The 23,444-nt window shown below is 33.5% G+C and overlaps 2 protein-coding genes across 2 annotated transcripts in view; one reads left to right on the top strand and one right to left on the bottom strand.

Moving 5' to 3' along the window:
• The window catches only part of LOC134236570 (hyccin-like), a 52,594-nt gene extending 50,709 nt beyond the window's left edge, over positions 1-1,885 (top strand). Inside the window, exons 9-12 of the mRNA XM_062718744.1 lie at positions 112-294; positions 512-599; positions 839-992; positions 1,297-1,885. Of these exons, the coding sequence (XP_062574728.1) occupies positions 112-294; positions 512-599; positions 839-992; positions 1,297-1,745 (874 nt within the window). The 3' untranslated portion in view covers positions 1,746-1,885. The remainder of the gene's footprint in view (positions 1-111; positions 295-511; positions 600-838; positions 993-1,296) is intronic.
• A 7,773-nt stretch (positions 1,886-9,658) lies between these two features.
• On the bottom strand, positions 9,659-17,158 carry LOC134236564 (innexin unc-9-like). Its single transcript, XM_062718732.1, has 3 exons — positions 17,042-17,158; positions 15,113-15,179; positions 9,659-13,996 (listed from the first exon to the last, which is right to left on the bottom strand). Coding segments are annotated over exons 2-3 (1,269 nt in total). The 5' UTR covers positions 15,115-15,179; positions 17,042-17,158; the 3' UTR covers positions 9,659-12,729.
• Between the last annotated feature and the right edge of the window lie 6,286 nt (positions 17,159-23,444).

The raw sequence follows: 23,444 nt of genomic DNA, 5'->3' as shown, positions 1-23,444 counted from the left end.
TAATTACCAATCCATTTTTTTTTTTCTGAAGTTGGAAGGTGGTTAGTGAACATTATTTTATAGATGGCCTAAACTGAATATTTTAAAGACTATCACTTTTATGTATTGTAGGATAGCTACCACTGGATTCCTCAATCTGTCGGACCTTTACACTGATGAGGAGGTTGCTACATTTTCCCTGTCTGACTCCCCCCAGCAGAGCAGGAGACAGAGTCAGTATGGGGACCTACCCCCCAGACTGGCTGTCAGTCCCTCCCTCATGATTGAAATGCTCTCAGGCTTATACTATGTCACGTAAGTGTTTACTTGAAAGCAGACTTTAAAGGTGGAGGACCTTTTAATATTGTCCAAAAGGCATAATTTTTAAAATTATATATATTTTGTTTCATTCAATTCAGTGTGATAAAAAGTTTATGAAAAAAGCAAGTCAATAAATACCTTATTAATTTGCTCTGTAAGGGAAGATAACTCTAACATACTTGAATTAAATATTTTTTTTTTTTGTCACTAGGTTTAATAGCCAGCCCTCCTTAGGACTTAAAGCTATTTATGATCTTCATCATAGAGCCAGCTATGAGCTGTATGCTGATGTTTTACTGGTCAGTATATAAACTGTAAAATGACGTGTTTCATAGAAACTTAAGAAAATCGGACAATATCTAGAATTTGAATTCTTAAATTTACAATTTATTAGACGGTACAAGAAGAAACCAAAATTTAAACACTCCTTTTCCTTCACAAAATAAGGCTTATTTTGAATAATTATATACCTATCTAAGATTAACTCAGGTACTTTGTTGGTGTTTAATAATAGTTTTTTCTCTGTGATGTTTAACAGGTAACAAATGCAATGACTAACAGTCTACAGTCTGTGGTGTCCAGTTCCAGTGACAGTGTGCGAGGAATGATGGCCGTCACCCCGTCTACATCAGCTCACTCCATCTCCAAATCAGCCATCACCAACGCTTCATTTAGGGCCAAAAAATTGCCAGGTAGCAAAAAGTTGTATTTGTGTACAAGTGCTACAGACATCCAAGATTCTAAAACATTGTAGAATTTTTTATACTGTTGTATACAGTCCTTAATCAAATACATTTTCCTTTCGAGGATTCTATATGGCTGCTTTTATAAAATTTAATGTACTGTTGTAAGTCTTGGAATAAGTGCTTGTATAATGATATGATAGGATGATAGGGGGGTTAATGTTAATGTAAATTGTGTATTGAGGTGACACTGATATCATTTGTCATTTATATTGAAATCATTAAGAATTATTACCCAATCATTTGCTTATAGATGATATCAGCATAGTTCCGGATGAAGACACTGCCAAATTGGCAACCATTGACGAAGACACCCAAGAAGTTGTCTCCCCTAAGGCAGCACCTAAAGCCTCTAAGTTCAACATAGCCAAAGCAATTCTCAAGGGGGATAAATCCAAACCAAAGGAGCCGAAGAAAGAAGCAGGGGATCACAAAACCAGTTTGTCAAACGGAGATGCACCAGATGTAGCTGTTGTTAAAAACAACTCCAGAATTGTTGTTGATAACTTTGAGATGCAGCCCTTCAACCGAAAAACTTCCGATCTTGAAAACAGTGAAGATAAAACTGTGTCCTCTCCTCTGATACCCAAGCCCCATTCTACAAGCAGCATAGGGAAAGACATGAAGACCAGGCTACAAGATCACACTCGCAATCCATCGGGCTCTTCTGTTAATTCAGACAACTATAGCACAAACTTATAAGCATGCTCATAGGTCATCAATAGTTATTTATTATATGTACTGATTTTTTATGCTTAGGGTATTGAGAGTATATTTTTTGAAGGGAAAACATAGGGTTATATTTTTTGGTTTGTAAATTTAATGTGATTAATGAATGTGATGATTCTTTTTAGAGTTTTTAAGCTATATATGTTAGTAGTTTTTCCTTGATCTTTTATATATTTCTGAACTTGAAATTTTCATGCACTTAATCTTTACTATTAAATGAAAAACTTTTTAAAATGCTTTGAAAAATCCCCCTTAACATATTATAGCATAAACTTATTTATGTCCTGTATCCTGTATGAAAGGTGAATTGTTTTTGTATTAGGGAGAATGACAGAAATATTTTTTTCTAATTAGAAATTTACTGATCAATTAAGGTGCTTTCTAATGTGCTCTAATTGTCTTTCAGTACACCTGTACTTGTATAAGGCATTCCACAATGTGATATTAATCCAGTGCTGAACCAACAAGTATATGCACTTTAACTACATGTAAAATATATGAATACATACACAGTCAACTTATTGCAGAATGAAATTCATTACAAGTAATATCTGATTAAGAACTAGCTTACTAATGTTTTATTTGTAAGCATCACTGATTAATCAGGATGTTCATTGTAACCATGTTTTCCTGTTGGGCAGTTAAGGGCTAGTTCAATAAGGGATCAAATACAGGTTTAACCACTAATGCCTTTTAAGGAATATAGTTTCTGAATCTACCTCTTTTTATGACTTGTACATATGCAATATACTAACCATTCAGAGCATTCTACAAATTATTAAATATTATGATTATACTTGAAATTCGTAAAGGAATGCATAGTTTGTAGATAGTTATTTTTTAAATGCAAGTTAAACAGTTTATGCATTAATAATAAATGAATTTCTTATGGTTAATAAAAAAAGTAACCCTTTTTAATTTGGCATTAAATCTAGTCACCAATTTCATTTGTTGCTAAAAAATAAAGAATTATTATTAGGCGTATGTGTTTAGGTAGGTTTGTGGCTTAGCACCTCTTATTGTTATTTTTAAACCTGTACATACACCAATTTACAATTTAAATTAGTCTTTGTATAGTCTTTGTATAGAGCAGTGCTCAGAAATATCATACATAAAAGTAGGGTAGACATTTAAGACGATGCGCAACTCCTGTGTTCTTGTTCTCCCCACATATTATAGCTAGATTTCTGTCATAGACTAAATTTGTGTGTTACATAAATTATAGCATCTGTTTTAGTAGTGCTTAAAGTCACTGTTCACAAGATGTCTATTTGTCTCAGCGACATATTTTTTTCTTCTGCTTATCGTTAATTTATCTCAGCTCACAAACAAGAATATTCCCATGCTCTAGGAGCGATCACATTTCAGATAAACATTTGACTTCTAAAACTTCCCGACATTTGGTTTCAGTTTATTCTCCAGATGTGATTTATGTTTTTCTTCAAGAGGTTGCATATAAGATGTGTAAAGAACTGGATTTTGTGTGTGTTAATTTTATGCACTGTTTTTTAGCTCACCTGAGCTGAAAGCTCAAGTGAGCTTTTCTGATCACCCGGTGTCACACCATCCGTCCGTCCGTCCGTCATCCGTCTGTAAACTTTTCACATTTTCAACTTCTTCTCAAGAACCACTGGGCCAATTTTAACCAAACTTGGTACAAAGCATCCTTGGGTGATGGGAATTTAAATTGTTAAAATCAAGGGCCAAGACCCCTTCCAAGGGGAGATAATCAAGAAAATACGAAAATAGGGTGGGGTCATTAAAAAATCTTCTTCTCAAGAACCACTGGGCCAGAAAAGCTGAAATTTATGTGGAAGCATCCTTGGGTAGTGTAGATATTAAATTGTTAAAATCATGACCCCTGGGGGTAGGGCGGGGCCACAATAGGGAATCCAAGTTTTACATCGAAATATATAGAACAAATCTTTAAAAATCTTCTTCTCAAGAACCACTGGGCCAGGAAAGCTGAAACTTATGTGGAAGCATCCTTGGGTAGTGTAGATATTAAATTGTTAAAATCATGAACCCCTCGGGCGTAGGGCGGGGCCACAATAGGGAATCCAAGTTTTACATAGAAATATATAGAACAAATCTTTGAAAATCTTCTTCTCAAGAACCACTTGGCCAGGAAAGCTGAAACTTATGTGGGAGCATCCTTGGGTAGTGTAAATATTAAATTGTGAAAATCATGACTCCCGGGGGTAGGGCGGGGCCACAATAGGGAATCCAAGTTTAACATAGAGATTTATTGAACAAATCTTTTAAAATCTTCTTTTCAAGAACCACTAGGCCAGGAAAGCTGAAACTTATGTGGAAGCATCCTTGAGTAGTGTAGATATTAAATTGTTAAAATCATGACCCTCGGGCGTAGGGCGGGGCCACAATGGGGAATCCAAGTTTTACATAGAAATATATATAGAACAAATCTTTTAAAAAGATCTGCATCACCCAAGTTACTCAGGTGAGCGATGTGGCCCATGGGCCTCTTGTCTTTTATATATATTTATGTTCAAGTTTGATAAAAATGTATTCACTGTTTTGTTTTTGTTTAAAAGCTGCAATACCTCCAGGTTTTAATTAATTAAAAGAACAAAAAAAAAAAAGGGAAGACATGAAAGAAAATAAATTAAAATTTGTAAAATAATTAACACTGAAATTTAAAAAAAAAACTGCACATTTTATGATTAAACCTAACATCTAAAGGAGGAAATTCATTTTTTTTTTTTTAATATTCATTCAGTAGACTTCCATATTAATTATCTTTAAAGCTTGGGGTAAGAGGCAATGATAAAAGTTAAAATGCATAATATTATGCTGTCTTATTTTGCAATTAATACGTGTACTGATTTCCACTGAGAAATATTTTTAAATGATTTATGAAACTTTCATGTTTGAAACAAGTTCTGAAATAAGAGATGAGAATATATGTGATTGATGATGATAATGTATGCATATTTGTTCACAAGTAAAGAAAATTTGTGATTCAAAACATCTAAAGATAAACTATTTATTGTTAGCTTAGTCAAAGACATAAATACCGAAGAATGATATTTATGTCTTTGCTTTAGTGTAGAGTTTGTAGATCTTTCAACATAAGATTAAAACTGTTTTCTTTATTTGTGCAAAAGAAAATTTAATAAATTATTGAACATTTTAAGTTTTATTGACTAATGGTAATTAAGACTAAAGTATACCCTTAAATAGGGTTTGGTTTACATTTCATACTATTTACACCACAAAATGAAATGTCAGACTAACAGTCAAAATGTGTCAGCAGGCATTTAGCGGTCCCCACCCCCATTTGATCCACCACTTGTTTCTGGCGTAGGCTCTGGATCAGATGGTATGGTTGGAGGCTTGGGAGGAGGTGACATCATCATAGAGTGATGAGGTGGTGACATCATCAAGGAGGCACCTGTTTGTACATGATGAAACATTTGAACTTTATTACAGTGACATGAAAAAAGCATTATAATTTCATAATGTAAATATCCTTGAGGAATCTTTTTCCAATAGTTTAAGGACAAACCCATCTTTCACTTTTTTTTTTATAAAGTAAATTCTTTCTGCCAATTTGATACAGAATATTTCAATAAATAAATATATTGAATGTTTTTGAAAATATGAATTTATATTAAGTAATAAGAATTCTGATAAATTAATGATTTTTTGACATAAATTTAAAGCATGGTATTTACCGTAAGCTCTGGGTAAACTTGGAGGAGGGGGAGGAGACATTCTGTCAATAATGATGTATCTCTCTGGGTAAATTCTGCTGGGAGCTGGGCATGGGCAGCATGATGAAGCAATGGGAGGGAGGAAACTTCCCAGGGGTATTGTCCTGGTGAGTCCTGCTAGCGGTATTTCACCCAGCATAGTCTGGGGGATGCCTTCATAACTACCAAGCACTTCCAGAGACAGAGTGCAGACTAATGCTGCTGTGATCAGCAAGATACCATGTGACATGGTGCCTGAAAATATCTTAAATCATTAAAAACAAGTAGCAAATAAAAACAAAAATTGACCACAGTTAAAACTAATCAGTGATGATAATCCGTTTTCTTTTGTGAATAGTACTGGCAAAATTTCTCATATTGATTTAAAAACTTTCTATTCTGAAAACTGCATGTAGAAGCTAGGTGACATCCCAATAATATCAATGTGCCTAATGAACAAATTTCAATATATAAAAATGGCTTTAAGTTCCACAACCGATTTTCAAGTTTGTTGAAATGAAGGGCACAACCATTATTCAAGGGGAGATAAATCAGAAAAGGTGAAAATTTGGTGACAATTGCTTTAAAAATCTTTTTCTCAGGAACCACTGGCCAGAAAAAGTTGAAACATCTGAAACTTATTTACATAATATATATTCAAATTTGTAAGTGATGACCCCTGGGGTACGGTGGGGTCACAATGGGGGATCAAAGTTTTACATAGAAGTTATATAGAAAAAAAATCTTTAAAAATCCTCATCTCACAAACAGCAGAGTCATGATTAATTTTACTGATATGGAAGCATCCTCGGATAGTGTAGATTCAAATTTGTTCAAATGATAAACCCCAGGGGGTAGAGTGGGCCACAATGGACAATCAAATTTTAATAAAAAAATGTACAATATAAAGGAAAAAATCTCAAGAGCAGCAAAGCCATTTGTTATATTGATATTGAAGCATCTTCAGGTTGTTTGTAAAATATAAGATTTTGGAATTTTTTATGCTATTAATACATTACATTTGAAATGTATATGAAAAATATATATTTCTAACAATATACAAGGCAGTAAATGCTAATTACCAGGTAAAGGCATGCTGCAAAGTGAAACACAAGAATTTTGCTTCCTAGCAATTTTTATAGAGTGCTATTTAAGCTGCATGGAGTATTTTAATTAATTAACGAAAGTATGAAAAACTAGGATACACATTGAAAGTATAAATTGTAATTTACTTACCTTGCTTGATTTATGAATACAAAAGAAACCAAATTTTTCATCCTTGTGTTTTTATATTCATTTAAAATGTTTTTGTCACGATTTTGTGAGAGATAATTAGGAAGATTTCTTGCTAGATCACAGGGCAGGTCAATTTTTACATTGTTGTTTGAACTTTTTTGTTTTATAGGTGTTTATTTTTATTGCAGTAGGAAATGTGTTATTCAGACACCATTGTCCACAAAATGTCTGACAAGCAAATTCATTAGAGCATTTCCTGGTTACAATTTAGCAAATGCCAATGGTACAAATATTGCCTGCCCCTTATTATAATATGCAGGCAGGGATCCAAAAATTTTTTCCAAGGGGGGGGGGGGGGGGGGCACCCCAGTCAATGGTAAAAAATCAAATTCAACCCAGAAATTTTTGACAAGGAAAAAAAAAGAAGAAAAGAACCGTTGCCCAAACTTCAAAAATCCTATTTTTTGGTGTGTGCGGAGATGGGGGGGGGTGTCGATGACTTCTAATGCTTCAAACCTTAGACTTGTCATACCAATTTAACACAAATTCGCGTTTACCAGGGGGGTCTGCGTTTTCCGAGGGGGTCCAAGGTAACTTTTTTCTTGCTTTAGTATATAAATTTGATAACCTTGCAAATCCTGATCCCCCCACCCCCCATAGAGCCGCGCATGGTATGTATACTTGATATACCACATATGCAAATACTTGTAGCGTTAACATTGTTATTTGGTCTCAGTTCTGGCTATATAATAAAGTTACAATACTGTTTGTCACATTTCTTTGCCACAAGTCGATTTTCTTCTTCCTTCGTCTGAACTTTAAAAAAAAAAAAAGTCTTGGTTAGTCCCAAGGGTTCTGGTATATTTTAAAGGATTTTTACTCAAGATTGTAACATTGGTCATGATAATAACAAAACTGAGGACTTGTGAAAATAGGAATATTTCAGACATGATTTTACCCCAATGTTTGTTTTAGAAGTAGGTAATAATGCTGGATTACAAGGTGCAGAATTTGACAGTTTGAATTGGAGGCAAAGGTCAAAATAAAATGTATGATTTTAAATTTTCTCGCCCTGAATGGATTAAATTGCCTTCCCTTTGTACATGTATAACTATAATGAGATGTTTAAATCACTTTCATAGTTGGTTTTAGTTTAAACAGAAAGGTTCTCGGGCCACATTGTTCGCCTGAACACTTTGGCACAGAAAAAACAGAAATTAGGTCAGCGCAGCATTGAAAACTGAAAATAGAATAGATTAAGGGAATGATTTAAACAAACTTGAATCTACAATACCTAATAATGCTTCCAATTATTTCTTTGGCTAATCATGGTTTAAGAAGATTTTCAAGAAATATTCCTTAGCTCCCAAGAAAAGAGTTATGGCCCCTGGTTTGGGATGCCCACAAAAGGTCAGTGTTGTGCTGTTATTGTGGTTTTTCTTGTTGGCTTTGGTCTACTTTATAATAAATATGGGGTTCCCTAAGTTTTATAGAGAATTTTGATCCATTTGTTATGTACATATTTGATCGTCTATTATGGCCTGGCCTTACCCTAGGAGATATGATTTGAACAATTAGTTTCAAACTTTATTATGCTGAAACATACCAATGTACGCTATTCAACTCATCAACATTTTTGACATTGATCTTTTTCACCTTGATCTCACTTTTCTCATTTGTGTTTAGCTAATTTTAAAGGAAACTGTTTATGATATTTTTATCAAACTTCACTTGCTAATACATATTGACCTAAGCTGTCAACTGCATCAATTTGAAATATTATTTGACTTGACCTTTCCTTTGACTTCAACTTTCTTAAATCATGTTTATAGCTCCGTTTTAAATAAACCATTAAATTCATATCTTAATATGTTGATATGTACTAGTGAGAGCTGTTCAACTTCATCAAAAATGTTTGGCCCTGAACTTCTCTGTAACTGTGACCTCACTTTTCCTATATTTGCATTTTGCTTAGTTTTAAAGAAACCAATAAGATATTTTGTGTAAGCTTATGCACTTATACATAATTTGGTGAGAATTTATCATCTACCAACTTTTTAAATTTCAATTACAATTTCAAAGAAACAAGAGATGTTCGTAAAACACTTATGCCCCCCACCCCCAAATAAAATTTTTTTCTAAGTCCAAAGGGGCATAACTGTCATAAATGGCACGATCATACCCAAACAGAACTTGACCTAGATATTCATTTGAATAATTTGTATACTACATTTCATTTCAGAATGTGCAACCTCTGCAAAGAAAATGAACGGAAACTGCAAATAATTGGAATTTTTCTAAGTCCAAGGGGCATAACTCTGAGAAAAATGGTGCGATCGTACCCAAAACAGATCCTGACCTAGATATTCATCTGACAAATCTGTGTACTAAATTTTATATCAGTATGTGCAACCTCTCTGAAGAAAATGGAAACTGCAAATAACTGGAATTTTTTTTAAGTCCAAGGGGCATAACTCTGCCAAAAATGGTGCGATCGTATCCAAAACAGAACTTGACCTAGATATTCATCTGATATACCTGTATACCAAATTTCTTTCAGTAGGTGCAACGGTTGTGAAGGTAATGAACAGAAACTAAATGGACCGATCGACAGACAGCAGCAAAACAATATGCCCTCCCTTTTTTGACGGGCGGCATAAATATTAAAGACGTTCTCAAAGAACTTCACCCCCTAATACAAATTTTCATGTTGCATTACTTATTATATATACACTTGGCTGGGCATTCATGTCCTGTGGACATTATTTTTGTATTCCAATGTAAAACTTGGATCTCCTATTGCAGCCCCAAACCTTTCTCTGGGGGTCATGATTTGCACAAACTTGAATCTACACTATACATGGATGCTTCTTGTTGAATGAGACTAAATGGCACTCTACAACTTTTTAAAAAAAGAATGAGCAATAAAGAAAATTGGAATATTCAAGTTTTATTTATTGAGCAACATTTGGGGCTGCTGGAACTACAGCTCCTTTAATGAGTGCAATGAGTATTTGGTCCATATTCATGAGATGTTCACATAAAATGCCTCGAATATTTGGTACATGAGATGGGAAAAACACATAATTACAATATTAACTAAAAGTTAAAGAGACAAATACTGATTGGAATACCAGTCACGGGGGAAAACAACAAAGGTCAAAACACATCATTTTGTAATCAGTACAAATATATAGTAACAATTCTCATCGCTTGTCAGGATATACACATTATGTGCCACTGACATTTACATGAAATCATTATATGAACATCAATTTTGGAGGACATGGAAATTTGCCAGTTTAATCATAACTGGGATCAATCTGAACTCCAAAATTCTACAGAGTATTACAACAGTAATCCGATTAATCCTACACCTCTGACAATACTACATATTACTTAGCACAACAATTAATAACGTAAAAAATACACAATATAATGCCACTCAAAATCTGTTGAGATCTTTGCACATGCTCAAGTATTTGAACATATTTTGTAAAACCATGAAAACTACAAAAAAAATGCAAAAAAACAGCAGTGTGAGAGCACTAAATTGAAACCATCTGTTAGAAATTTTCTATCACTAACTTTAAGATTAAGCCACTTCATGTGACTGACTCTCAAGCTGTAAACTGTAATTATATGTAGATGCTCATTTTCAGGACTACAAATTCACTTAAATTACACCTAGGTACAAACTTGACAATATGAATATTATTTTTAACCTTTATTCCACAATTTTTTTTGGAACATTCATTTTGTTCATGTATCCTCAAGGGCAAATAAAGTAGAAAGGAAGGGAGGATAGATATTGGGGGAGGCAGGAATGATTTTTTTTTTTTAAATTAAAATTTTGAAATTTATGCAGTTATTTACATTGAACATACTTGGACCCCTTCCTATGACCCTTAGTCCACCCTCTATTCTGATCTCTAAGTTTTAATCTTTATTCAAATCAATTTACAAAAATCATTGGGGAATATGGGGAGCTAGGTTAACCATGCTTTAAAGTTGCTAAAGACACAAAATTTAGATTTCAGTAACAAACATAATGAACATTAACAATGCTGATCAAATAGGATACTCTGATAAAGTATGGATAATGTTCCAAATGCATTTTAACTAAAAGACTAATCTATCTTTCTTGCGCTCATATACTACCTACATTGTGAATACAGGGTTATAAAGGTATCTGATTTCAATCACAAAATATTCACCATAATGGGTTTGTCTTCAACACTTTATATGGACACTTAGGGAGTGTTTGGCTAAAGTCAGTCGTAATAAACAGGTCAACGTCAGTCAAACTCGTAAGAAGCAGGAAAAGTCTCTTTAAAATACCTCGTTTATAACAATTACATTGACTAAGTCTCTTGAAGTATCTACTAGAACATGTACTGTTAAGTAACCAAAAACTATTTCCCTTAGCAAAAACAAGTGAGTCATAACTTAGACTGATGGAACATGATAGACGTCTTCTAATTAAACTCATGTAAATTGGCTTCTTGTGTCATCCTAGCAATAAATTATTGTCATCAAAAAGTAAATCAACAATTTTTCTAAAATCAGAATTTAAAAAAAGATATTTTAAACTAATACTACTGCAAATGGTGTTACCGTGTAACAAATGTCAAGAAAATACTTTTAAGCCTCTGTGACCTTATTTGGAAGTCCTTTGTCATTTCATCATTTTATGGTTACATATAAATAATAATACCATTTGATCATTCTGTAATCAAATACTATTCATTTATTATTATTATCAAGCTTAAATCTGTTAAGCTCTTAGTAGATGTATAATGATTGTTCAACTCTTGATTAACTTAAGCAGGTGAATTAAAATTTTTTCTGCAGGCAATGTATTCCAAAACTCATAAACTGATTGAAAAGAATTAGTAAACCTAAGTCTATTAATGTATTAAGGTACATCTAAAATAAAGTATTAAAGTACATGCACTAAAGCTTGATCCCTGAATGTTAAATATAATAAATCTCTTTAAATACACAAAAGTACCTAGATTTATTTTCTATATGAAAGAAAATAAATTATCATGCATTTTATTGCATAGTGGGCGAAGATTATGAGCAAACAGATTGAAATTCTGAACGTGTGAGAAAGAAATGCCTTTTGAAAATAATATTATCACAAACATGGAAAAATAATTAACACAACATAAACATAATTAAGACTTATGAGTAGGCAGTGCTGTGATGGGCAGTAAGTACACGTAACATAAGAATGAAAAGTTGGCTCATTTAAAGTACTAGTTTTTGGTGGCAACATTGAAGTAAAAAAATACATCTTTTATTTAACATTAAAAGAGAAAAATATATTTCCTTTGAAATGGATTATATTACCCGGTAACTGGTCCCTATTAACCTGTTGCTGACAAAATATAAAATTTAATAATGTTTACACCTCAAAAAAAAAATCTAATACATCTCAAAATTATTCCACCATTCCTATATCATACTGGTATAGTGGTAACAAAAACTAATACTCATGATTTATTATCCTGATCATAATTACATATGTATACAAAACAAACCTAAACTCAATACAATTAAGACTTTGAAAATACTAAGTTAAAAAAAACAAACCATTACACAGACAACTACAAAAACAACATGAGGTTTTCTCTTCTTGTGAGAACTAAAGCACCATGTGTTTGACTAGATCAACAAGACAACATAATCCATAACAACATTCACTTATTAAATGTAGAACCAAAGAGAAATCAAAACAAATATACTGTTACATTTAATACCCTTAATAGATCTAGCACTAAACAGATCTAATGCTACCACTAAACAATTCTACCACTAACATTCAATAACAACTGATCAGTAAAATATAAATCTACTCTAGAATACATGTACTCATGCTATAAAAAAAAACAAAAACATATATATCAGGTTCTCAATCTGTTAAACAATCAAATTCATTCTCATATGTAAAATATGAACTAAGGCATTTTGATTTTGGCATGTTAAACATTTGAGATTTATAGTTTGCTTTTCAATGAAGGAGGTTCCATGTCTCCCATTTGACAATTTCCATTCATTAAGGGTGTCTCTACCTCCACTTCTATCACTCCATTCTGTTTCCGAGAACAGTTCTCCTCCTTAAACGTCTTCCACAATAACTGAACAAGGTCAGATATGAACATGGCTGATGTGTTCTTTCCGACCAGTTTCAAAACGAAGACTCCGTCAGAACGTAAATAATGCTCCGCGAACTTCCGCGAGAGTTTCTTATCAAAGTTCGTGTGAATTTCACCAGATGCTTTGAGATATTTTCGGACGTACATGACCTTATTTTCTCCAAACACTATTATATATACCCAATGGAACAGGTTTCCAAAGGAAAGAACAGCTAGAAGGAAAAACCAAAACCACAGAAATGTAAAGATTTTTTCGTTGAATAGATTGATGGGCAAGACACATTGCACTGTAAAGGTCTGAAGATTGGCAAGCTGGCGAATTTTGAAGTCACACAAAGTCACACGCGGAAATCGGGGTGATTCTCTCCAATTCCTGTCAAAAATGAAATTTTCAATCACTTCAAATCCAAACATGTTAAAATCGGTAGCCATGAACGCATTCAGTAGGAAAAACTGCCCCACTACATTGGCACAGTACAAAAATTTGGTGAATATGTAAAAACCGGTGAGAAATGTTCCGTCTCTCTTTCCACAACAAAAACACAGCACATTGGAGTACTTCTCCCTGACTTTGACAAAGAAATTGTACCTATATTCCCTATGGGTCTGGATCCAGCGATTAAGGTACTTGGCAAGATGGGAGATATTCTTCATTCTATCGTCTGGGTCCCCCAGCATCCCGGTATCAGCAAGTGCTGTTATCTTCTCAATATTTACACCTGATTGTCCATTCAACATACGCCAAACAATGTTAGGAATTTTGAACATGAGGGCCTGAAACATAAGGATGATGGGAATCCATTGATAGTAAGTCAGTTCTTGGTTATATCTATCTGCTACTCTATGTGGTATGGGTTCTTCCTGAGGAACATAATACGTGTTGGAGACCCAGCAATAGGATTTGGCATAAGCGGTGTACGCACTTGTGAATTCTGCGGGCACCCAACACTCGATGGGGTTACCTGCATACTGACCAGACGAGGTCACCACTGCAAATAAAGTCAGTAGAACCACTGTCCATAGGTGGTTAAGACGGTCTATCCAATCGTCATCACTACTGCCCGTGATCTTTGAGAAACTGGCTAAGCTGCCTAAAACTGTACTCAACCTGGAAAAAATCAATTTGTCACATATAAATACTTAAAAATAAAATAACTTATGTTACTCTTATATTTTAAATAAAAGTTTGTTTAAATTAATTTACATGTGCACAAAAATATCATGTAATATTAATTACTTTAATTATACATAACTGTAACTTACATGAATGGAATATGAATATTTGTGCATTTCAAAATAACACTTCTTAAACTGATTTTGAATTCAAAAGAATTGCATGAGTTCGATGTGGATCGATCTCTGTGAAGGATTTTTGTTTAAATCACACCAAGCTTATCTTAAAAACTGGTATACAAAAAGATCATAAATTATTACAAAATACTTATTTCAAGGGCAAATTTCTTCAGTTATTTGCAGGGCAATATGTTCACTTCAACATTTAATTAAATTCACTGAATTCAGAATCACATTGAGCCCATGCATCCATCTGGTTGAAAATCATGTAATAACAAATATTGTAAGTCTACCTCTTCCTGATATACTTTTAAGTTTTTTTAATATCTAGTCCAAGGATGGTAAGTGAATCCATCAATTTGAAGATATAACCATGGAAACTCCAAAAATTAATAAAGATCTAGACTAACAGTATTGACACATACAAGTAATTTCTTAACAAGTCAGATTTTTTTCTTTTGGTATGATATAACAGTTTATTCAAGCAAAAGACTTATAATATAGCCATGAACATGAAATCCAAACTTTTTAACCTACTTGTTTATATTGGTAACGTGAAAAATACCATCTTCATTTTATATTGAATTTCTATTTTGCTTACAAAAACACTCCGTTATTAAACGCTACAATTGATTTTATCTAGATCTAATACGTAAATTATTAAAAATGAAACTGATAAAATTAATGTTTCAAAACTTCGGGATTAAAACAATGAACATTATGAGGGGAGAGAGAACTTAAATTCTTTCATTTGAAATCTTTTAAATTAAAACATTATAAACTCTGAGAATTTTAATATAATTTTGACTTTATGAAATATCTTAAGAAATATATGAAAACAAAAAGTTTGTCAATTCTCTTTTTATTTTTTTTTTCAAGTAAATCGACATGAATCAGCACATCTAAGTGTCTGAAATCTCTAAGTACTTACATATTTCGTCTATATAGTTAAATGTCCAAATCAAATCTATCTACACAATGCCTCATTGCCAACTGATCTACAAAATACAAATGACGCAATCATCACATGACAAGGTTCAGATCAACATCTACACCATGTACACTCCAGCAATTCAACACACCTCTTATTTCAAATAAATGATGTGTCCTCCAAAAATGTAGGATTTAATGAGGTCTTATGACAGATTACATCTATTTTGTAGGCAAATCTGAGCTAACCAAGAGATCTAATTTTTTATAGAAATGGTCACTGGCCTTTTGCCCAAAGTTTTTCAACTCCTTTTACTGTTATTACAAAGTTTAAATTCTATAGGTTAATATTTTACTAGTTCTTAACTGCTTTTTTCCAGTTCACTGTTCTGTTTTTATGGACAACAAAAGCCAAGAGGAAAACCTGACCAAGATGAATTGACGATATTTGTTTTCTTCTCCCTGTCCCCTGACAGGAAGGTCAAATGCCCATGATTTGTCTTCTCTTTGGGGATTACTTTATCACACCATTGTTCTTAATCTTACAGGGATCGACACTATCGGTTGTCCGATTGCCCGGGACAAGTAAATTCTAAGTTCGGGCAAGTGAACTGTTGATATACTTGTCCGATCGGGCAAGTGGATATTTCTCAGACTGATCGATAGAAACATTTTCTTATTAAATCAGGAAATTGTTGTTTGCATTCAGATCCCTCGGTAGCGTTTCTGGTTCATACCTTTATTCAGAAATTGGGGGTGTTATTCTGTTTTTTCCTGTCTGACAACTTAGTTACATTTTTATCATGAAACAGATATTCTAAATTAATTTATTTATTCACTCACAGAATATAAAGAACACCAGTTATTCTCATCGCACAATGTATCTTGATTCAAAAAAGCGTAAACTCATTTTTTTTAGGGAAAAAAAATAAAATTTTAAAAACAAAATCATATGAAAATAATATTCCTGCATTGTGCAGCTGTGTTTTCAGGTTATTAACTGACAGGAAAGTGGTTTACATACATATACATGATATATATTATATACAAATGTAGCATCACTGTCACATCAACATTTTTTTCTGGCAGATAAATTCAAAATAGAAATAAATTGGTCACTCTTTAATATTAACAAACAATAAATTAAGATATAATAAGTGGATTTTCTTCTTTAAAAATACAGGGCAACAAAGTTTTTCAGGCAAGTCAAAATTGTAGTTCACTTGCTCAAAGGACAATTGATTATAAAAGTTAATGTTTATCCATGTTTTTTCTTTATAATAAAATTTCTCCAATGACCATAACGACTAAAACACAGTTATGAATGTACAGATTTTCATATAATAGATAAACTCCTTTTATATATTTTTCACCCGTGACCATAACGACTTACACAAAGTTGTGAATGAATAGATTTTCATATAAACTCCTTTTATTCCTTTTTTCAAACGTGGTTAACCCTTCTCATTATACATATTTCAATCCTTTACCGTCAAAGACATTACATAGCTTTAAACTCCTTGAACTGAATAAGCGCGATTTTTATGCGACGCTGAACATAATGAAAGCACTGATCATTGTATGGGAATTTGCATGGAAGTATTGCTCTTTCATCAAACAAAGAAGTGAATAAGTATATAATTATCAAAACCTGCTTTATATTATTTTTTTCAATGATCAAATACAGCTCTTCTTTTTTTAATTCATACAATTGTAAGAAATGACTGTAAACAGTGTTTCAGATCTACATCATGTATTTAGCGATTTGTGCACCCAAACAACATGAACAAAGAGATAGTAAACGGTCGCCTCGTAAATGGAGACTAATGCACATTATTTTAACAACAACAAATTTTTGAATAGAGAACAATATGCTTTTAACTTTGTTGCTTTGAAAAAAATAAAAACTGCACGTAAAGGATAAGCTTACATGATTGATGGTTTGAATGAACCCAAACTCCCACCACGTCCATTGCATCACTTTCATTAACCGGAAGTTTTCATCATCCCGCAATTTCGCGCCAAAATCAAACTCTCTCTCTCTCTCTCTCTCTCTCTCTCTCTCTCTCTCTCTCTCTCTCTCTCTCTCTCTCTCTCTCTCTCTTTCATTAACCGGAAGTTTTCATCATCCCGCAATTTCGCGCTAAAATCAAACTCTCTCTCTTTCTCTCTCTCTCTCTCTCTCTCTCTCTCTCTGATATCATTTAAAAGTATATGAAAAAAGTTAAAAGTTTACGTGCATCCAAAGGCCATATAAATACAAACACAATTCAGTTTTATTAAATCTACTTTTTTAGTGCTAGAGTTATCCCTCTTTAGCCTAGTACTTGTAGTCTTTTTAAAATATCCTTCTGAATATTGATTTTGGGCATTTGTTTTGTTTGAGGTAGAGTAATGACCAGTATCAAAACCAACCAAGTATATAGGTACAGTGTATAAAACTAAAAACATTACAGAAACTGAAAATACCCCCCCCCCCCGCTTTCGGCGACTAAGTAGATGGGATGCAATTATACTCATTGCATATTGTGTCAATTATGAAAGTTCTATCATCAGATCATATATATTTCATTCAAAAGTAATACCAAAATATTTTTTTTGAAAATTAGGTCAATCATCATGAAAGTAAAGGTCAATGCTGGAAAATCACAAAATTCTCGGAATCTTCTTTTCACAGGTAATACACATGACAAATATATGAAAGTCCTATCTTTTTCCAATTAAAAGTCACAAGGCAAGGTAACATTTTTTTACAAATTAGATCAAACATCAAGGTCAAGGTCACAGAATAAAAATCTTAGTATATTTAGAAAGGTCTTACCACAGCTAATATACATGACCAATAAAAAAGACCTTTTTTTTTTCTTTCTTAAATTATGACAAATTAAAGTAAAGTTAAATCTTTTGAAAATTTTAAAAGTAGGGCAAACTTGTAGTCAATGTCAAGGGGTAAAAACTCAAGGTATATTCATAAAGGTAGTACATGTTTACATGTGTAATATTTAGTGGCGGACCCAGAAATCTTGAAAAGGAGGGGGGCGACCAGTTTGGAGTCAGGGTGGGGTCCACAGACACACCAAAACACATTGATTTATCAAATCTTATGTATTTTTCTGGACACAAATGGGGGTGAGGTGGGGTGGGGTGGGGGCGGGCCCCACGGTTTAAATTATTACAGTTTGCTTTACTGCTGCTTGTTTTTCAGAGCAGCAACATTTTGAATGATTCAACGAGTACAGAGAGGTCATAAGAGGGTACAAAAGTACTCAAATTAGATTGATTGAATATTCGCATAAAAATGAGAAAATTCGAAAAATGACATATTTTGTGACACTCCTGTAACTTTTGTGTACCCCATAACTGAATTGGAATCAATCCTCACTATATGAAAGAGGGATGATAACAGGTTTGTAATGATAAACTATTGTTCCTGGAGACACCAAAAATCAGGGGGCCAAAAAGGTGCCTTGGCCTATATCGTCCTTTTCAAAATGCTAATAAACAGTCAATTTGCCAATAACAGAATTTTTTCATGATAATAATGTAGTATGATGTGGCGGTCTTGTAGAGTGAACTCTTCCTTCTAAATTCCCACTCCCAAAAACTGGCTCAAGGATAGGATTTCCCCGATGGATAAATGACATAGGAGTAGGACTTCAACTACGAAAATCCCGCAACAGATTAAATATTTTCTGAGGGAAATCCTTCCATTTGCAAATTTTTTCCCCAAAATATCACGATAATATCATGATATTTTTACAAGCAATTTTTACTATGATTTTAAATGAATAGTCATTATTTTTCTTAAAAATATGCTATTTATAATTTATTCCATAGCAAAGTTCCCTCGTGTTATAAAATTTAATTCCAGCAATCAAATATGAGGGGGAGGCATTTTGCTACAAGTGCTTACGCAATGGAAAATCTTAATGAAACAAAAATCATCAAAATGTCTAATTGTACGCTCATAATTTTTTAATGACCACCAGTGAATCATACGAAATATAAAATTCAAATCTCGTTCTTTCTCAGTAACTGGTGTTTTTCATACAAATTTTAAAAATGATGTTTATGGCACGCCAAATTCACAAAAATGAGCAAATCATAGTTTCACAATCGATAAACTAGGTTTATCGGTTGTAAGCCTAGTTTACGGACTGTAAACTATAGTTAACAACGTTAATCTATATTTTACATCTGTAAACTATAGTTAACGCGATAATCTATGTTTCACAACCGTAAACTATACTTAACACCGAAAACTATCATTTGCGATTGCAAAACATAGATTATCTGATAAATACAGTTTCACGAGTTGTAAACTATAGTTTACAAACCGTTAACTATAGTTAACGTTTGATAAATATAGTTTCACGATTTGTGAAACTATGATTAACAACTCTTAACTGTAGTTTATGATTGTAAACTATAGTTTACAAACGTGAAATTGTTTCTCAACAAAATCTAAACGCTTTATTCAGAAGTACAACATTGAAAGATTAGCATTCGTAAACTATAGTTAACGACCGTTAAATATAATTTTTACAGAAAAACTATACTTAACGAATCGTTAACTATACTTAACGAATCGTTCACTATAGTTTACGGTTTGTAAACTATAGTTTACAGTCGATAAACCTAGTTTATCAATTGTGAAACTAGGTTTATCTCATTTTTGTGAATTTGGTGTGCCATATATGTTCGTAATAATTTGTCTACGGATTTCTCCGTTTAAAGCGTTCAGCACGGATGTGAGTGGTCGACAGGGGATGTTTCCTCCTCCATGGCATGTGATCCCACCTCTTGTATTTCCAGGTCTCTTTGTTTGACCTGCTCTGGGTTTGCTTGGTTTCACTGGATTCAACAAGATGTGTTTGGTAAATACTGATGCCTCCGTATGGCAGCTTTTGGCGAAGGTTAAAGTTTCTAAAATGTATGTCTTACCCCAAGGTCAAGGTCAAAATTGTTGGTATCAAGAGAAAGATCTTTTCACAAGAAGTACACATGTGAAATATGAATGCCCAAGTACTCACTGTTAAAAAAATTATGATCGAGCAAGGTTAAAGTTATTAACAAGGTGGTTCAAACTGTTCTGAAAAGTGAAAAGTGTGAAACATGTGAAATATGATAGCCCAAATACTCACTGTTCAAAAGTTATGGTCAAGGTTAAACTTTCGTTTTTTTAGGTCCCCTGGGTAAACTCAGGTGACCTATTGCTATCCGTTTCGTCTGTCGTCCTGCGTTAACATTTGAATATTTTAAGCTTCTTCTCTGCAACCGCACAACCATATTCAACATAAAGCATTATGGGTGGAGGGGAACAAAAATTGTGAATTTCATGGTCCCTGCCCCCTTGGGCCTGAGGCGTTGGGCCAAAACCACTAAAGTAAGTGTAATCTCAAATTGTTGGCATCAATGTGATAAAAATTGAGTCCTCTACCAAATTGTGTAATCCATGGCCCCAGGGTCAGGGGGTTCAAGTGCTAGGGCGGGGCTATATACTAGTATTGAAAATGCAATACTTCTTTGAAAATCTTCTTCTCTGTTCCTTGGTATGAAACTAACTAACTACATACATAGTTATGATGAGCATTGGTACCTCTTCAAAAATTGTTAATTTCACGGCTCCTGGGTCAGAGGTTCTGGTGCTAGGATGGGGCTCTATTGATTATAAGGTGAAAATGCATTAAGTCTTTGAAAATCTTCTTCTCATGCAGCTGCTCCTGGGTATTAAACAAACTACACACATATTTATGATGAGGAAAGGTTCAAGTTTTTGCGGACGCACAGACAAACGGAAGAACAGTGCAAAAACTATATACCCCAAAATAAACAATTACAAGGGCATAACGACTGTTTATTATCAGCTTTATTTACTGGTATATGTGTTACTGCAAAATAATTTTGAAGTTTAAACTTATCGGTAAGCATCTAGAAAAATACGTTATATTTTCATTAATCATGCATTTAAACATCGCATCTCGACATCTTGATTGATAACCGGATGGTGCATGCAAATTCTATCGAATGAATGGAAATTTTAATCTTTAAAACATAATATACTAGTAAGTCATATTGGACACTTACATCGCTGCATTAAAAAGTAGTTTTCACATATTGAAATATACTCAAGTAAATTAAAATATATATGGGGATAATAAACAGTATTCAAGATCAAATGTCGATTGAAACAATATAAACCAGGAGTAGAGCGAAAACAGACCTCTAAAACAGAGGGATCAGGTGCCATGGAGGAGTGAGCATCCCCTGCTGACAGGTCACAACTGCCGTGTGCTCCTTGTCATGATGTCGTGAAATAATGGGAAAGTCGTTGACAATTCAGTGGGTAAATGAATAATGGTCTTACAATTAGTATGAAAAACGTCAGTCAGGATACAATGGTCAGACTTACACAGAACTTGTCAGTAATGATACTTTTGCAAAAAGTTACCAAATTTTAACCATGGCCATAATTTTCGAACAGTGATTCTAAGGCTAACATACTTTACATGTACATGTATATCCATTGTGGCAAGACCTTCATTTGTGTACTAGTATTTCTATGTTGGATCTTACTTTAGAATTTGACCCAATTAAAAAAAATTAACCTTGGCAACAACTTTTGAGCAGTTAATTAGTACTGTGGGACTTTACTTTTTACAGGTACATTCCCCTTGAAAAGACCTTCCTTTTGATACCAACATTTTTGACTTTAACCTTAAAATTTGATCAACTTTTGAAAAAATTTAACCTTGGCCATAACTTTTGTACAGTTGGTGCTAGGACTTTTATAGTTCACATGTTTATTTTTTGTGTTACGACTTTCCCATGGCCTTGACCTTGGAATTTCACCAAGTTTCAGAATCAAACCTTATGTCATGAGAACGGGTTGTGGTTGGTCTTTATTTGGTTAGCAACATTTTTTTATCTCTTGGGCGTTACCTTGGAGTTTGACATGCAGCTGAGAGACCCCCCCGTCAGTAACCATATTGGAGGATTAATCTCACAAACACATCTTGTTTTTGGAATTTACTATTCAAACAATAGCAAGTTATGCACTCGTGATCACAGATTTGTAAGCAGATAGTTTTTCGCTTTGACCGTCTGTCTGTCAAGCTGTCTGTTTGTCTGCAAAACTACATGGATAACCTTGCCCCTTACTTTATAACCTTGATCTTTGACAAGTTTATTTGAACTATTGGTAACAGCATTGATATTATAAGTAGTTTCAGCAAACCAGCTTGGGAAGATCGATACAAAATTTTACTTAACTTTATCTTTTGCCATAACTTCTGAACAATTGGAGCTGGGTCTTTCATTCTTTTCATCTTTTATTTTCTTGTGGCAAGACCTTCTTTTCGGCACCAACAATTCTTTACTCCTTGGCATAGGCCTTTGAGTTCGAAACATATAAAATTTGAAGAAAAACATTAACCATTGTCTTAACTGTTGAACAAAAAGTACTAATGTTTCCATACTTTACTTGTGTATTCTGTGTGAGAAGACTTTTCCTAGGATACCAATAATTTTGACTCGTTAACCTTGACATTTGGTCTGACCTGAAAGGCTTCAACCTTAGCATCGACCTATAAACGTTTAGTGCTATACGGTTTTATGAATGATGCCAACAATTTTGATCCTTTAACTTTGACCTTGGAGTTTGAACAACGTAAAGAAAACTTTAACATTGGCAATAATTTTTGAACAGTTGTGATAAGGAATTCATAATTCACATGTTTATTTCTGATAACGATACCTTTCTTTAGATGCCAACAGTTTATCCCTTTTGCTCTTGACACGTAGTTTCAGTACATTGGAAACACTATCGTTTCTGCCATTACTTTTGGTTGGTGCTATAGGACTTTCGTGAAATAACAAACAGTTTTCAAGCGCAAAGTCAATTTTGATCAATTGACCTCATTGATTTTGACCCTTCCCATCTTGACCTTGAAGTTTGGCCCACATTTAGAAAATATTAACCTTTACCATAATTTGAATGGTTGGTAAGTGAAATTTCATTTTGCAGGTATATTTATTGACACAAGTCCATTCTTTGGGTAACAACATTTTTTCTCTCTTTGCAAGCCTATGGTTAATAAACATATCTTTAAGAAAGAATTCTCAAAACTGTTCAAAAAATGATTATACGGGTTAGGGACCTCAAAGGACTATCAAAGCTTTGAAAAACAGAAGGGCTATATACATGTAGTTGCTTAGAGGAACGTTGTGGCCTATCGTCCTCTTGTACCCTCGATCTTCTTAAATCGGATGTTTCGTAGTCCGTACTTGGTTAAGTTAAACACATTTCTTTATCTGTAAATGACTTCTTCTTG

Source organism: Saccostrea cucullata, unplaced genomic scaffold, assembly GCF_032062105.1.
Source record: "Saccostrea cucullata isolate Sc308-1 unplaced genomic scaffold, CSIRO_AGI_Scuc_v1 ctg264, whole genome shotgun sequence".
Lineage (NCBI taxonomy): Eukaryota > Metazoa > Mollusca > Bivalvia > Ostreida > Ostreidae > Saccostrea > Saccostrea cuccullata.
This window is presented reverse-complemented; position numbering and strand designations above follow the sequence as displayed.